The following is an 18,156-nucleotide window of genomic DNA, read 5'->3' on the forward strand; positions in this document are numbered from 1 at the left end:
AGGTGCCTCGGTCAGGGCATACCAGAGCAGGCAGTGGAGGATTCTTGGGAGGCGAACAGGTCTACCTGTGCCTGTCCGAATCGACTTCAAATCAGCTGGACCACCTGAGGGTGGAGTCTCCACTCTCCCTTGAGGGTAACCTGCCGTGGCAGCGCATCCGCTGCAGTGTTGAGGTCGCCCGGGATATTTGCAGTGATTTGAGGTGCTGCTGACTCCAGAGGAGGAGACAGCGGGCGAGTTGTGACATACAACGGGAGCGCAGACCGCCTTGATGGTTGACATATGCTACCAATGCCGTGTTGTCTGTCCAAACTAACACGTGCTTGCCCTGGATCAACGGCCGTAACCTCTGCAGGGCGAGCAGAATTGCCAGCAACTTGAGGCAGTTGATGTGCCAACGCAGCCACGGGCCCGTCCATAAGCCGGCGGCTGCGTGCCAGTTGCGTACAGCGCCCCATCCCGTTTTGGAAGCATCTGTCATAACCACGATGCACCTGGAGACCTGCTCTAGGGGAATGCCTGCCCGTAGAAATGTGAGGTCGGTCCAAGGGCTGAAGAGGCGGTGACAGATCGGTGTGATGGCCACGCGATGTGTCCCGTGGCACCATGCCCATTTTGGGACTCATGTCTGAAGCCAGTGCTGAAGCGGTCTCATATGCATCAACCCGAGTGGAGTGGCCACTGCTGAGGATGCCATATGCCCCAGGAGCCTCTGAAAGAGTTTCAGTGGAACCGCTGTTTTCTGTTTGAACGCCTTCAAACAGGTCAGCACCGACTGTGCACACTCGTTCGTGAGGCACGCCGTCTACGAGACTGAGTCCAACTCCAAACCGAGAAAAGAGATGCTCTGAACTGGGAGGAGCTTGCTCTTTTCCCAGTTGACCCAAAGCCCTAGTCGGCTGAGGTGCGAGAGCATCCGCGCCAGGTGGCGGCACTCTGCGGGCATAGGTGCACCGCGAGCGCCTTATCCACCAGGGGAATGGCTGAATAGCCCATGGCTGCCCCGCCATCGAGGGTAGTGAGAGCAGGGGAGCTGAAAAATCAGGACCGGGCAGTAAAAGGTGCCTCCCACGATCTTGTCAGCTCCTCATGCACTTCTGGGAAGAAAGGAACTGGAGCGGGGCGTGGCTGCTTTGAGCGGCACCACAAGCCCAGGAACCAATCATCGAGCCGTGAGGGTTCAGGGGAGAGTGGAGGGTTCCACTCTAGCCTGACACTCACGGCTGCCCGGGAAAGCATGTCTGTCATTTCCGCATCAGCCTGTGACTGGGCAACCGCACCTGAGTGGGGAAGCCCAGCTGAGACTTCTGCATCCGACTGGACGAGCCCGCTCTTCGATGCTGCGCTCGAGAGCTCATCAGTTTAGCGGGCTCCGAACAAGAGGTCAAACTCGCCGTGAGACGAGCCGGCGGACTCATCCGGAAGCACGATCGGGGTAGACAAGCGTGCTGGGGAATGGGAGGTCCGTGGGGGGATACCCGGCGGAGGTGGTCCCATTGGGGTCCCCAAATCGCCCCAAGTGCTAGCAGCGCTGGCCTCATACCCATAGGTAGAAGGACCTACGAAAGCAAGCCGCGACCGCAACATTGCCATGGTCATGTTCTCGCAGTGAGAACATGAGCCATCCATGAACGCTGTCTCCGCGTGGGTCGCGCGCAGACACAAAAGACAGCGATCGGGACCGTCAGAAGTTGAGAGGTAACGACCACAACCAGGAATAACACACAATCGGAAAGTCATCTTTAAAAAGATGCATTTTTAAAAAGACATTCCTTGTGTGCTGCTCTTTTAGAGAAATATACTCTTTTAGAAAAATATACTCTCTTTTTTCTGCCGAAGCGCCCAGGGGCATTCTCTGCAGTGCACCAGTGCAGAGGAGGGAGAAGCCGCTGAAATGCGCTGTCAGATCCAGCAGAGGTGAATGAACAGTCAGCTCAGTAAACATTGACCGTTCGGCTCCGAAGAGAAAATCTGAATGAGTGGTTGCATACCAGCTCCTTTTATACCCGTACGTCCGGGGGAGTGGCATGCAACTACCACTCGCCAATTTTCATTGGCCTTTTATCAAAGACCAGAGGTGTCTCGGGCTCCCAAGAGTGACCCCTAGTGTCACTACATCGACACAACGTCGAGTGAGTGACAGATAGGGAACAAGATTTGTAACTGCAAGACCTTATGCAGTTCGTTTAATCAAGTCCTTTTCTGTGTAATTTCATAAGTAATCTAAGGCTATTTATTTGTTGTCAAAGTTACAATTTAGTATCGATAACAAGCTTCCAGGGCTTGTATCATACCGAAGGCAAAATTTTGGTATCGGTGAAACCCTAATGTGATGTGTGTCATGTGGATTTGCTGCCTGTGTAGAGTGCTCCAAATCACTTACCTGCAAGATTCCATTTCAGTAAGGAAGCTGCCTTAGAAGGCAGCTGCCTATGTAGGCAGTAGACAGCAAGGAAGCTCACTAGGTTTTGGAGCAGAGCAATTATGTCTTACAATTTGTGAATAACTCAAGCTAATCTATACAATACAGTTGCCTTTCTACTATAAGTGTGCAACAGAGGCTCTGAAAACAGTTGTATTAGGGATGCTTAAATGTCTACCTCAGTATCAGAGAGAAAATGTATTTTAGCACAATGTTCTTGACTCAGCTTTTGTATGACTCATGCATGTAAACATAAATTCCCAGACTGGGGAGCATGCTGGCACACAGCTCACTGAGATTGATTGTGAGCGCATGAAATCTTGAAACGCTTTACTTCCGTTTTCAGTTTGAATAAACAACTACACTCCACTGCATCCATAGTAACGCCACTCACTCATCTGCCTTCGCCTTGATTTGTGTCCTTTATGCTATGGTGGTTTGTTAGAGTGCATTTTAAAATGTAATACATTTTAAAATGCATTCTTCTTAATTATTATTATTGTTTTAGCAATAAATGTGTAATCCAAGTAATTTTATTCATGTCTGTAACTGTAATCAGATTACTTAATTTTAAGTAACGCATTACATTTCTGCATTACTGCAAAACGTAATCAGATTACAGTAATGTGTTACTTTGTAACGCATTACACCCAACACTGGAAATGAGAAATTAGATTTCTGTGTATGACTGTGAATTTTACACTCTCTTGGTTTCTATCTCACTCTCTTGGTTGCTCTCTTTCTTATTTTTGACTTTAATCACTCATTGACATGTTTGCAGGATACCAATTTTCTCATTGTCTAATTGTCCTGAAAATTGACATTTACACAGTAGAAGTCAAACAAAACTTTGATTTTGTAATGATTATTTATACACGTGCATTTCTCAGATTACTTTAGTTGAGCACACACACACACACACACACACATACACACACACACACACACACACACACACACACATTTGTAAACATATATTCCCAGACTGCTGTTTAAATAGCTCTGAGCAGCAATGACTCAATCCCACACAAACTGTACAGGATTTTATGATTCAAGTATGAGGAGGTAATTTTTGTGAAATGTATAATTAAAATAGACTATTTGATTTATAATACTAACTATAATAATTATTTAAAAAATACAATTTTGTATTTATTTATTATTTATTTTAATTTAATGCATTTAATTAATCAATGTGACTTTTTATTCATTGTATTTACAATGTATAATATGTATTTTATTTATTGAATGTAAATAGATATAAATTCATTTAAATTATAATTAGCCTAACCTTTTAAATTATTTAACTTATTATAGTATTGAACAATTACATTTCAATCTGAGCACAAAATGAGCAGTGCTGGGTAAGTTATTTTCAAATAAGTAATCCACTACTGATTACTAATTACTTTTGTACAAATTGTAATTATATTACTTTACCAATTACTTCATCTGGAAAGTAATTTGATTACTAATTACTTTACTTTGAATTTACTTTCTAAAACCAATCAAACCTGTGAGAAAAAAAAAACAAATGTGACACTAATAGCTCTTTTAATACTTTAATATTGACTGAACTATTAACCAAATTACAGCAATATGACAAAGACAGCATCTTGGCTAAAGAGATCCAATGCATTTCTAAAATTGCAATTTCTTATCTCAAATATGCTGTAGTAGTATCTCCAGGTATGTGTGTGTGTGTGTGTGTGTGTGTGTGTGTGGGGGGGGGGGGGTTGGGCAGGTTTAAGTGATTTACAAGGACATTTTTTTGGGTTACAAACTGGTAATTACAAGGGTATTATGTTATAAATGTGGTTTGAGGACATTTCTAGTGTCCCCATAATTGAAATTGCTTAAAAAACATACTAAATGATGTTTTTTTGAAAATGTAAAAATGCAGAAAGTTTTTTGTGAGGGTTAGGTTTAGGGGTAGGGTCAGGGTTAGGGGACAGAATCTATAGTTCGAACAGTATAAAAAAATGTATGTCTGTGGAGAGTCCTCGTAATGATAGCTGCACCAACATGTGTGTGCGCATGCGTGTGTGTGCGTGTGTGTGTGTGTGTGTGTGTCCGCTATCTACAACCTTCTTAGCTGTGTGTGGCAGGTATGTACAGTATGCTTTTGTGTTGATGTGAAAGACAGAAAAAGAATACTAATGAACTGAAAACATTTCTGAAAACCCATTTGTAGACAGCTTTGATAGTAAAACCATTGTGTATTTGAATGTTTGTTGTTTCTTTTCAGTGTGCATATACAGGTTTGCTTGTGTGTTGCATCATGTATGTGTGCATGTACAGTATGTCTGTTCATGTGTGTACATGTGCAGCATGTGTGTGTTTACACAACTTTACAGTGAGTGGATTATTATCACACACACACACACACTACTGCATGGCGTAATAACGTGCATATACACTACAAATGCATGCCACTGATGTGTCTGAGAACACTGCCTTCTGGCATTTGACAGTCCATTTGCAGTTTCTTGCTGTTGTTGTCCTAGTCTGTCTTTGCCATGAACCAAACCAACCAGCTCCGAGGTGAATCACAACATTACAAACTTTGATTTGAAGTAAAAAATAATTAGAAAAAATAAATAAATAAAACAAATAAAAAGTCTAAGTTTCAAGACTGTACAGTACTTAACATCTTTAATGGGGGAAGTAACTACAATCCCATGAAGCATTGAAATTGCCGCAATTGAATTAAAAACTATGTAAAAATGTAAAACTATTAATTTAAAGTTGTTGATTATAAGTTTGGAAGCAATATATTTTAACTGTATTGCAAATTAGTTTTATTTATAAAAATAAGTAGTTTGAGAGTGTAGGTAGACTGACTCGATTGTGTCATTTACAGTGCGTCAAGGGAGTTTGGTTGATGCAAAGCTCTTTTTGGCGTGCTTTGTTTGCCAAGGTTATATGATTGGTGGATCATTTTAGCAAGATATTTAATGCATTATTTATTTATTTTTATTATTATTTTTTTATTAACTTGAATAACTTGGACTGATGGCATCAACCAAAGCAAATACCATGGATTAACAACTTTGTAGTTCACAGTAGGTCTGTCTTTAAAGGTTATTGTTAAAAATCTATACCCCTATGGGATTTTTTTTTTTTTTTTTTTTTTTTTTTCAATCAAGCTAAAAGATTTGTACTTGCATGACTAGAAAATAGCTGCCCGGGGATGTAACCAATATGGCTGCCAATGGCAGCCTCATCAGCCCACTGGTCCATTCTTGTGTTGTAGTCTTCTATCGTGCCAACATGCAGCCAGGATCCACAGCTTTGGTCCTTTCTACCATGCCTCTATTCAGCTCTGCCCAGAGAGAGCCTCCAGGACTGTTTCCCAGAGCTTCATGACCCTGTAGCAGATGCTACACAATCATTCAAACTGTCAGTGATTTTCTTTAAGCATATGCAAAGATTTACCAGCCCCCTCAAGCACACCTCTGTTCTCCTCTCTCCTCCCAAAGGCCAGGAACTTGCATTTTAATTGAAGATTAACATAAAGCCATAAATCATAGGCAAACATCTGAAGAGGTACTGAGCTAAGTATTAATGCACATTGACCCAAAAGCACCATAATGGGAGTTAACATGAGTAAGAGAAATAAGGAGATGCTATCAAATCTTGATTAGATGTCCCACTTAGTTACAGTCAGTCTTTTAAGAGGAGAATCTAAGGTGACAGGCCCACATTTAAATCCCTGATGTATTCACAGAACATTGGACTATACTGTATGAGACAAAGGGGAAGTGGGGGCAAAATCAGTTGAATATGGCCTCACTGTAATTACAGGATTTGCAAGGCTGCGCTGTATTGAAATTCATCAAACATTCTGTTTTTTTTTTTTCTTTTTTTTTTCTAACTCCTTAAGGTATTAAACTTGCAATTAATTCACTCTGAAGTGGTTAACGTGTAGACTCCATTCAAACTTTGTTTTGTCTGTTTGTTGTCTGCTTATTTTTTTTTAAAGAATGTATGATTAAAATTTATAAATCTCTCAGTGATTTATATTTATAAAATGTTTAGCATTCAACATGTAATGAAAACTGATGAAATTCTGTCGTCGTTGTAATATTCCAAATTGCGATTGGTCTACTTTCTTACATTTATTTGCATACTGAAATGTAATTCATCATGTCTTCCTCTAATATATTTAAATTAAATTACATTAAATTGGATTTTTGAAGTGATTTTTACAATATAAATTGTTCCAAAGCAGCTTTACACTGCTAGTTCAAATAACAATCGTTACATTGTTTTACTTTAACTCAGATTTCTTCTTTATGTAGGGTATGATGTATCTGGAGGAGAGGCGATTGGTGCACAGAGATCTGGCTGCCCGTAACGTCCTGGTGAAATCTCCAAACCACATTAAAATCACTGACTTTGGTCTTGCTCGATTGCTGGATACCGGTGAAAAGGAGTACAGTGCAGATGGAGGCAAGGTCAGTGTCTGAAACATTGAATATGCTAATTCTCACCATCACTGACAAGGATGTAGATTGGAAAGCAGTTTAGCACAAGTTCAGTTTAGAGCAAAATCATGTCAAATAAATAAGTAAAAAAATTAAATTAAATTAAAATTCAACATACACACTAATTCCTGATTTATGAGCCACTCTAGATCATGCAACTCTATTACATTTCTAAAGTATATGTCCCATAATCAGTTAATCACCTAAAATAATTATTGTTTGTTGTTGAAATTCATGATTTCTAAAAACAAGTTTTACGAATCTATTATAGATGCCCATCAAGTGGATGGCCTTGGAGTGTATTCACTACAGGAAGTTCACACACCAGAGTGATATATGGAGCTATGGTAAATTATACACCATGCTTTTGATAAATGATGTTCAGCTAGGGTGCTTTTCACTAAACTATATACTTATAAATGTATATCTATAAATACACTATATGTAATGTATTGTAATTATTTTTCCTTATTCAGGGGTGACTATCTGGGAATTAATAACATTTGGAGGAAAACCTTACGATGGAATTCCCACACGTGAGATTCCAGACATCTTAGAGAAGGGCGAGCGTTTGCCCCAGCCTCCCATCTGCACCATAGATGTCTACATGGTCATGGTGAAATGTGAGTGGTATTCTGGGACATTCTAATCTGTTAAATATAGCATAAAGTAAACTATAAACAACACAAAATGTGTTTTTATTGGCGAAAATGTGGATGTAAAGGATCAGGCTGAGACCCGGGTTCAGCATCCATGTGCAGAGTTTTAAAAGAATAAATAATAAACAGTCCAAAACACAATTCAAAGAGAATAATCAAAAGATACAGTAAGATCAGGTAGTTCAAAAACACACAGGCAAACAAATCCAAATCAGCAGCAAAAGACAAGGTATCCATATCATAAAGTCACGAAACCAGAACGCTCTGAATTGCAGCAAGATACTAACAATACTTTGCAAACACAAATAAAAACGTGCACTAAGATACCAAACAGGAAGTACAGAAAAGCATGTGACACAGTCCTAGAATTCAGGTGACAATGACCTCTGGTGGCATGGAGGGGAGGTTGTGCGTGCAGAAGTTAGCAAGTATAAAGGTGCTTCTCATTTCCTAAATTGTGCATCCTCATTTCCTCGCTCCTCCGTCATTCAGCCTGTGACCTGGAAACTGATCAAAGTCCGCCATGATGAAGGAGGCAACACAGGAGCATCCTGAGCGGAAGACTTTTAGGTCGAAGCACCTGATGCACGTATTAATTCTCCTCCCTCTTCACATCTGACAAAATCGTTTTAATTCATGTATCAAATTTAAATTTTAAATAAATCATAATTGACTTCAACAGTGCATCTTGAATGAATTGGATGTATTATGAATAAATGAATAATAAAGTTTCAGTAACATAACGGCAAGCGCACCGAGGTACTGCAGCTGTACAAAAATGCACCCTGAAGTGACGCGTGAGTGAGCAGGACATTTCAATTTACAAATCAGTCTTGCTTTGATTCCTCCGTCCTCGTTTCCTTTCCTTGGATCCTTTCTTCATTTCTTAATTGGGTGTAGCTAGGAAGCAAGGAAAAGAAGCAAGAAAAGGGAAAGAGGATGTACAATTTTAGAAATGAGAATCACCCCAAGTATATCTGTCTGCATCCCGCAAGACTACAAGGAACACCCACTTCACAACACGCCCACTACACGTAATGCCCCTCTTGGATCATCAAGTGATTCTATTAGCTACAAAAACTTTGTAAATCCCATGCAGTCGTTGTATGATTCATTTTCTTTTAACTCTGAAAAAGAATAACTTTTAAATTATATGTATGTCACATATCATATTATTAAATGGAAGCTATACAGTAATGGTAAACTGAACTTACTTGATAAATGTAAAGTGCTCTTTACTCTATTTCTGAAGGTGTTTGTACAATTTCTGCTTGTTCAATAATATATATATATATATATATATATATATATATATATATATATATATATATATATATATATATATATATAAATGGTAAGATAAATATTTATCTGTTCTGTTTTCTTCAGTTAGCTTACAAGCTAATCGGTTAGCCTATTAACTTAACTTAGCTTCTTTTCCTTCGCTTTCATAAAATTTCTCCTCACTGTCGACACCTAGTGATAAAGCGGTATGATTTAGTCCAAAAAAAATAAATTTTTCTCCCCTTTTCTTCCCAATTTGAAATGCCCAATTCCCAATGCACTCTAAGTCCTCATGGTGGCATAGTGACTCGCCTCAATCCGGGTGGCGGAGGACGAATCTCAGTTGCCCACGCTATTCTCTGCGGCATCCACGCACAACTCACCACCATGCACCCCACTGAGAGCGAGAACCACACATTATAACAACCACAAAAAGGGTTACCCCATGTGACTCTACCCTCCCTAGCAACCAGGCCAATTTGGTTGCTTAGGAGACCTGGCTGGAGTCACTCAGCACACCCTGGATTCGAACTCGCGACTCCAGGGCTCGTAGTCAGCGTCAATACTCGCTAAGCTACCAAGACCCCCAGTCCAAAAGAACTTTTAATTTGCTGTATATTTAATGATTTTACAAACGTTTCATTTTTAAAATCTTTGTGGTTATGTTTAGGTTTAGAGTTATGGATAGGTGTAGGTGTATGGATGCTGTAGGACTCCAAATAAACACAACAAACAGTGTATGAATGTGGCATCCAACTGTCCCAAGACTTCAGGGTTTCGCTGGTTATTTGAAGGGATGTAATTTGTAGTGGGCATGCCTTGTAGTGGGTGTGTCTTGTAGTAGTCTTGCAGGATGCAGACAGACCCCTCTAAAGTATAGGTCTCTGTAGAACAATGATGGGTGTTTTCCAATCTGTGGGCGTTTCCAAACCAGGATGGGCATTTCTAAACTATCCAAAGAAAGTAGGGAATCTCAATGATTTGAAAATGCCCACTGATTGGGAAAAGCTCATTTTTGTTCTGCAGAGACATAAGTCTCTAAATCAGTGGAAAATATTGTAATTCCATTCATTCAAAATATATATTTGGGTAGTTGGCGCATAGCATATCCATCAACATTTGTTATTCTACATCAAGATTTTAGGTTAAAATGTATATGAATGTATCTTAGTTCACTTGTTTTTCACCATATTTAATAACTTTTTTGCTTTCACTAGTTCATTTTAAATTGTCTTGTGGCATGAAACATGAATTTTTAAAAGTACACATATAAGGTCTTTCAATTAATATGAGGTCCTAAAACCTGCATGCATAATATTTATAGAAAAATTACCAAAATGCTGTTTAAAATAGTTTTAGATTGAGTCTAGCAAGTTTCACTGCAAGTATTTAATGCAAACTATACATTAATCGTTAATACAGTATTGCATTGATATGTTGCAAATGAGGTATAATGTAAAAAGCTGTAACCCAATCATATTCTCACCCATATAACGTCCTGGTTACTTTCATAACCTCCGTTCCCTGATGGAGGGAATGAGATGTTGTGTCGATGTAGTGACACTAGGGGTCACTCTTGGGAGTCCCAAACACCTCTGATTTTGAAAAAAGGCCAGTGGGAATTGGCGAGTGGAATTTGCATGCCACTCCCCCAGGACATATGGGTATAAAAGGAGCTGGCCACAACCACTCATTCAGGTTTTGTGCTGAGGAGCCAAGACAAGGTCCCTGCCATTTCAGCGGGTAGTTCAGTATTGTGGCAAGAGGGACACAACGTCTCATTCCCTCCATCAGGGAACGGAGGTTACGAAAGTAACCAGGACTTCCCCTATCTGTCACTCACTCGACGTTGTGTCGATGTAGTGACACTAGGGGTCCCTATATGAAACGCCACAATAAGCTGAACTGTGCTACGTGGACTGGCGGTGCGAGACTGGCAGACCGCTGTGTGCCACATAGCCAGCGCACCAGGCCATCACGTAACCTCCCCCAATGCTCTTATGAGCGTCGAATGGTCCTTTGGGAACAAGTCGACTTGCCCAACAAGTAGGGACAGGCTAGCCCAGCCGTGGTCTCTTTTCCTCTTTTTTCTCCCCAAAAAGAGTGGAATTTTGTTTACCAGCTGGGGGCCATAAGTGTCTACGTCGGTGGGGTGGGGTGTCACTCCCAAGGGGAAGACACCGCGGAGACCACATCCCGCGGGGGGGGGGGGGGGTTTGTATTTTGAGTGGAAATACATCACATGGTCTTACCGAGTCTTGTCGGAAGTATGTCATGTGGAGAAGTCCCATGGTACCCAACGGGGGAGGAGTTCTACAAACATGGTGAATGGGGCAGAGGAACCTCTGCTTATGGAAGACACAGTTTACTGAGAGGGAAACGATTTAGTGGAAGATATATCACATGGGGTCACCTATGGGGAACCAGAACATGTGGAGCACCTACCCCAGTACAGGGCTTAGTTAGCACATGTACTGGGCCGGCAGTGAGTTTCTCCGCAAACTCGTCTGCAACAGGGCTAAGGAGGAAAGTCATCCAGGGATCCCAACTTGTGAACATGACTGGGAGTCAAAAGCGCATGTCTTCACCTCATGGGAGGGGAAAGGCGCTATGCGCAAGCGGTACACCCGGCCAGCTGTCCTGGAACTTACCTGCTCGTACCTGACAATACACGGTATGAGACAGGCTCAACCCGGAGATTATAGAACCTCGCAAAGGTGTTGGGTGTTGCCCAGCCCGCTGCTCTGCAGATGTCTGCCAAAGAGGCGCCATTGGTCAGGGCCCAGGAGGCTGCCACACTCCTAGTAGAGTGGGCTCATAGCCCCACAGGGGGCGGCACGTCCTGAGCGTGATATGCCATCATGATGGTGTCAATGACCCAATGGGCGATCCTCTGTTTGGAGACATCGCTCCCTTTCCGCTGTCCACCAAAGCAGACAAAGTGCTGCTCGGAACATCTAAAGCTCTGTGTGCAATCCAAATAGATCGGACATAGCAACGCCAAGGCTGGATTTCCCTCCTCCCGGGGCAGCGCTTGCAGGTTCACCACCTGATCCCTAAAAGGGGTCGTGGGAATCTTGGGCACATAGTCCGGTCGGGTCTCAGGATCACATGAGAGTAGCCCAGACCAAACAACAGGCATGTTTCGCTAACAGAGAATGTCTGCAGGTCCCCTACCCTCTTGATGGAAGTGAGCGCAGTCAGGAGGGCAGTCTTCAAAGAGAGTGCCTTAAGCTCAACTGACTCTAGGGGCTCAAAGGGAGCTCCCCATAGACCCCAAAGGACTACAGAGTGGTCCCATGAGGGGACAAGGTGTGGTCTGGAGGGATTCAACCTCCTAACGCCTCTCAGGAACCCGATGATCAAGTTGTGCTTCCCCAAATACTTACCATCTACTGCATCGTGGTGTGCCGAAATGGCGGCTACATACATTTTCGAGGTGGAGGGGGACAGTCGCCCCTCCAGCCTCTCCTGCAGGAAGGAAAGCACTGATCCGACTGCGCATCTCTGGGGGTCTTCGCATCGGGAAGAACACCACTTAGCGAACACTCTCCCCTTAGCGAACACTCTCCCCTGAGCGTAACCTGTCATGACAGCGCATCCTCTGCAGTGTTGAGGTCGCCTGGGATATGAGTGGCTCGCAGTGACTTGAGGCGCTGCTGACTCCAGAGGAGGAGATGGCGGGCGAGTTGTGACAAGCAACAGGAGCGTAGGCCGCCTTGGCGGTTGATGTACGCTACCATCGCCGTGATGTCCATCCAGACCAACACATGCTTGCCCTGGATCAATGGCCGGAGCCTCCGCAGGGCGAGCAGTACTGCCAACAACTCGAGGCAGTCGATGTGCCAACGCAGCCATGGGCCAGTCCAAAAGCCGGCGACTGTGTGCCTTTTGCATAGGGCACCCCAGCCCATCTTGGAGGCGTCTGTCGTAACCACGACGCGCCTGGAGACCTGATCTAGGGGAACCCCTGCCCGTAGAAAGGGCTGAAGAGGCGGCAACAAATCGGCGTGACGACCACGTGATGTGTCCTGTGGTGCCTTGCCCATCTCGGGACTCGAGTCTGAAGCCAGTGCTGAAGCGGTCTCATATGCATCAACCCAAGCAGTGTGGCCACCGCTGAGGATGCCATATGCCCCAGGAGCCTCTGAAAAAGTTTCAGTGGAACTGCTGTCCTCCATCTGAACGCCTTCAGACAGTTCAGCACTGACTATGCATGCTCGTTCGTGAGGCACGCCGTCATCGAGACTGAGTCCAACTCCAAACTGAGAAAAGAGATGCTCTGAACTGGGGAGAGCTTCTCTTTTCCCAGTTGACCCGAAGCCCCAGCCGGCTGAGGTGCGTGAGCACCAGATCCCTGTGCGCACACAACACATCCTGAGAGTGAGCTAGGATTAGCCAGTCATCGAGTTGAAGATGCGGATGCCCACTTCCCTTAACGGGGTAAGAGTTGCCTCTGCGACCTTCGTGAAGACGCAAGGGGACAAGGACTGGCCGAAGGGGAGGATCTTATACTGGTATGCTCGGCCCTCGAAAGCAAACCACAGGAAGGGTCTGTGTCAAGGTAAAACCGAGACGTGGAAGTACGCATCCTTCAGGTCTACCGCCATGAACCAAGCTTAATGCCGGACGCTCGCTAGAATGTGTTTTTGCATCAGCATCTTGAACAGGAGTCTGTGAAAAGCCCGGTTCAGTACTCGCAGGTCCAAGATTGGCCGCAACCCACCGCCTTTCTTTGGTACGATGAAGTAGGGGCTGTAAAACCCTCTCTTCATCTCGGCCGGAGGGACAGGCTCTATCGCACACTTCCGTAGAAGGGTAGCGATCTCCGCACGCAAGGTAGCGGCATGCTCGCCCTTCACCGAAGTGAAATGGACAGTGCTGAACCAGGGCGGGCGCCTGGCGAACTGAATCATGTAGCCAAGTCGGATGGTCCGGGTCAGCCATCATGATGGGTTGGAGAGCACAAGCCACGCGTCCAAACTCCGGGCAAGGGGGACCAAGGGGACAATCACGTTGGACGTACAGGCGGGTGGGGCCTCACGGCAGGGCGGAGCCTGGGGTGCCACATCGAGAGGGCTCGAGCCCCATGGCCGTGCTGAGTCCAGGGACATCGAAGCACTTACCTGGCTCCTGATACCTACCATAAGATTGGCTGGGGAGGGGGGAGGAGGAATATCGTCCCCACAGTCCGTCGGAACCAACCTGGTGTGGGAGTGTTTGTGCCACAGCTTGGTGCCCAGGGGCGGGGGGCCTGTCACTGGAGCGCCGAACCTGCCGAAATGGGACATTGGGCAGCGGTCATGACGACGGCTGTGTGCACCGAATATGTGACCCAGGGAACAAGAAAGCCGCTCTTTTGTTGGATGGCGGCAGAGCCGGTGTTGTTGCTGCAGGAGGACACCCTTGGTGACAAGCAGACGGGGTGCGGGGTCTTGAGCCGCACCGGGGCAGGCCGGGGCAAGTCCTCGGCGGTGTCACCGAACAGGCCAACCTGTGAGATGGGGGCGTCAAGGAACCGCACCTTGTCAGCCTCTCTCATCACAACCAGGTTGAGCCAAAGGTGGTGATCCTGGAACACCAAGGTGGACATTACCTGCCTGAGAGTCCGTGCCATGACCTTCGTCGTCCAGAGAGCGAGGTCAGTCGCCGAGCGCAGTTCCTGTATCAATCCCGGGTCAGAACTACGCTTGTGCAGCTCTTTTAGTGCCTTGGCTTGGTGTACCTGCAGGAGAGTCATGGCGTGCAGGGCGGAGGCGGCTTGTCCAGCAGCACTGTAGGCCTTAGTCGCCAGAGATGACGTAAACCTACAGGCCCTGGACGGGAGCTTCAGGCGCCTGCGCCAGGTGGCGGCGCTCTGCGGGCACAAGTGCGCCTTATCCACCAGGGGGATCACCGAATACCCCCTGGCTGACCCACCATCGAGGGTAGTGAGAGCAGGGGAGCTGAAAGTCCGGGATCGGGTAGTAAAAGGTGCCCCCCACAATCTTGTCAGCTCCTCATGCACCTCTGGGAAGAAAGGGACTGGAGCGGGGCACGGCCGTGAGCGGCGCTCTGGGACTAGGAACCAATCATCGAGCCACGAGGGTTCGGGGAAGAGTGGAGGGTTCCACTCTAGCCAACGCTCACGGCCGCCTGGGAAAGCATGTCCGTCAGCTCCACGTCGGCCTGAGACTGGGCGACCATACCCGAAGGAGGAAGCCCAGCTGAAGCCGAAGCGTCAGACTGGACGAACCCGCTCTCCGATGCTGCAGTCGAGAGCTCATCGTCTTCCCGGGCTCCGAATAAGAGGTCGAACTCGCCCTGAGACGAGCCGGCGGTCTCATCCGAGAGTCCGATCGGGGCAAGCGAGCGTGCTGAGGAATGGGAGGTTCATGGGGAGTTACCCGGCGGAGGTGCTCCCATTGAACCAAGGTGGGGAGCCGCTGGGTAGCTTGCCCTCTTACGAAGGAAAGCCGTAACTGCAACGTTGCCATAGTCATGTTCTCGCAATGAGGACCCATCCACGAACGATGTCTCTGTGTGGGCAGTGCCCAGACACGTAAGACAGCGATCGTGGCCATCAGAAGCAGAGAGATAATGACCGCAACCAGGAATAATACACAAACGGAAAGGCATCTTTAAAAAAACGTTCCATGAGTGCCACTTTTTTAGTCAGAAAATATACTCTTTTTTGAATATACTCTTTTGTTCTGCCGAAGCCTCCAGGGGTATTCTCTGCACTCCACGGGTGCAGAGGGGGAGAAGCCGCTGAAATGTGCCTTAAGATCCAGCAGTTTGAGGTGAAAGTAGCGAGATTGGATTCAGTGCACTGAACGCAACCGCTCGGCTCTGAAGATAAAATCTGAATGAGTGGTTGCGAGCCAGCTCCTTTTATACCCGTATGTCCGGGGGGAGTGGCATGCAAATTCCACTCGCCAATTCCCACTGGCCTTTTTTTCAAAATCAGAGGTGTTTGGGGCTCCCAAGTGTGACTCCTAGTGTCACTACATCGACACAACGTCGAGTGAGTGACAGATAGGAAACCACATTTGCACACGCATTGTGTATATGCTGTCAATATAGTCCCATACAATCTGATTTGACACAGTCAATTCCAAAAGCAAGAGAAAAGATATTGAGATTAGACCTATTTGCACTAGTTAAATTTGACTGGACATTGTTGTTTATGATTTGATTCAGCGTAGCAATTATAACATCTTAGAGAGTGTAATATTAATACATGAATTCCGATTTTATTGCTTTTCTTGTTTGTAATGATTCAGCAATAAAAGGAAATTAAATGAAATTAGGAAAGTAGGAACAAGCAAATGTGAGTTGGGCAATCTAAAATGATAAATAGATATGAAAATGCAACACCACCTTCACGTAAAGGGAAGACCGGGGCTGGTTGTTACACTGGTAAGTTGTCACAAGAGCTTTATCTCAGTAACTATGAGGTTATGAGACATATTCAGAAGTCATATTCAGAAATTGACTTTAAAAAAATAAACCTACCCTGAGAAATATTCACAAGAGTAAATAGTGCCATTCTCTCCTACAGTATAAATCTTACTTTACATTTACTAGGATGATGTACATGTTTCTTTTCACATTAGATATGAAAAAGAAAAGGAAATTGTGAGCATCGCATAAAAAGCCCTTGCAATGGTTTTTGGTGTGCATTTTAATAAACACCATGTAGTAAGAAAGAAGGACTCTGCTTCGCTCTGTTGCTGACACAGTGTTGCTCTGTTTTCACCTCCAGGCTGGATGATTGATGCTGATAGTCGGCCTAGATTTAAAGAACTTGCTGCAGAGTTCAGCCGCATGGCAAGAGACCCTCAGAGATACCTCGTCATACAAGTCAGAATTACTAAACTTCTCTGCTCATTTTTTTTTTTTTCAGTACAATGATCCTGAACCACAAGTTGATAACACTTTACTGAGAGTATTTATGATATTTTTGTCTCAGGGAGATGATCGCATGAAGCTGCCCAGCCCCAACCACAGTAAGTTCTTCCAGAGTCTTCTAGATGAGAAGGAGCTGGATGACCTGATGGATGCTGAGGAGTACTTGGTTCCTCATTCCTTAAATGCCCCTTCCACTTCCCATACGTCCCGCCCACATGTAGACTCGAATCAAGTAAGCAACATGGCACACATGGCACCAAAATCTCTGTCACAAACAAGATGGAATCAAATGACATGTTTTTTTTTCTTTTCTTTTTTTTTTTAAAGGGGTCAATCATTTTTGGGGGGACTATAACTTTGACTGACAGAACACAAAACTTCCTCCCCTGTCCAAAAAGAGCATTAATCGAAACCAAGCTGCAAAAATGACTTGTTCTGAACTTCTGCAAATGTGTGACAAAAAGATATTCACATGAACACATGACTCCCCACATTTACACCTCAATAACGGCTATTGGGTGATCAGAAACTTTCTGTACTGTACTGAGGTACTGTAATAAGGAGAAGGCAGGATAAAAGCTATTATTATAGCTGAATAGAAACCTGCTGGCAATGGCAATCTGAAAATGGGGACATAATCCATGTTTTTTGGTGGTGTGTTAAGATCCAAGAATTTTGGTTGAGGGTTCAGAGTTTTATGTGTGACGTATTGGGCACTCATATTAAATTTTGCCCCAGACTCTGTATTTTAGGCGATGAGGCGGTCATTAATATAGGGGATAAATATATAAAAAATTGAGTCCAAGCAAGTGTAGACAGAGCAGTGGCAGACAGATTGTTCTTAGGGGATGGAAGTCGGCTGGAGCGCCCTCATTTCAAGAGCGGTGCATAGAGATGGGGAGGGTGGCAGCATTCGAGGAAATGTCACGTAGAAGGCTAGGCAATTTAGATTCATTTAAAAAAAAAAATGGAACAGCTACTTGGCCTTCTTGGAGGGCTCTCAGGGAGGGGCAGTGGAGAGAGAAGTGTAGTTTTAAATGTGTGTGATTATTTTTTTATTATTATTATTATTTTCTTTCTTTTTTTTTTTTTTTTTTTTTTTTTTTGTGTGTGTGTGTATATTCAAGTGTGACCACAGGGATATTTGTTGAGGGTCAGGGTGGGGTTAGGGTCTGGGAGGGGGAAAGGGAATATTGGGGGTTAAATGTTGATTTTGTGAATATATGTTTTGCTTTTCTTTGTCAATTGTGTGAATCAATAAACTGTTAATCAGAAAAAACAAGGCATTTTCATTCACAGCCGGATCTGCTGCTCACTGGATGTTTTTTGTTTTTGGCACCATTCGGAGTAAATTCTAGAGTCTGTTGTGCATGAAAATCCCAGGAGATCAGCAGTTACAGAAATACTC

At 44.5% G+C, this 18,156-nt stretch overlaps 1 protein-coding gene across 1 annotated transcript in view; it reads left to right on the forward strand.

Moving 5' to 3' along the window:
* The window catches only part of LOC127444346 (receptor tyrosine-protein kinase erbB-4-like), a 297,320-nt gene that overhangs the window by 266,728 nt on the left and 12,436 nt on the right, over positions 1–18,156 (forward strand). Inside the window, exons 21-25 of the mRNA XM_051703648.1 lie at positions 6,727–6,882; positions 7,184–7,259; positions 7,389–7,535; positions 16,603–16,700; positions 16,810–16,980. Of these exons, the coding sequence (XP_051559608.1) occupies positions 6,727–6,882; positions 7,184–7,259; positions 7,389–7,535; positions 16,603–16,700; positions 16,810–16,980 (648 nt within the window). The remainder of the gene's footprint in view (positions 1–6,726; positions 6,883–7,183; positions 7,260–7,388; positions 7,536–16,602; positions 16,701–16,809; positions 16,981–18,156) is intronic.

Source organism: Myxocyprinus asiaticus, chromosome 7 (assembly GCF_019703515.2).
Source record: "Myxocyprinus asiaticus isolate MX2 ecotype Aquarium Trade chromosome 7, UBuf_Myxa_2, whole genome shotgun sequence".
In the NCBI taxonomy this organism is placed as follows: Eukaryota; Metazoa; Chordata; class Actinopteri; order Cypriniformes; family Catostomidae; genus Myxocyprinus; species Myxocyprinus asiaticus.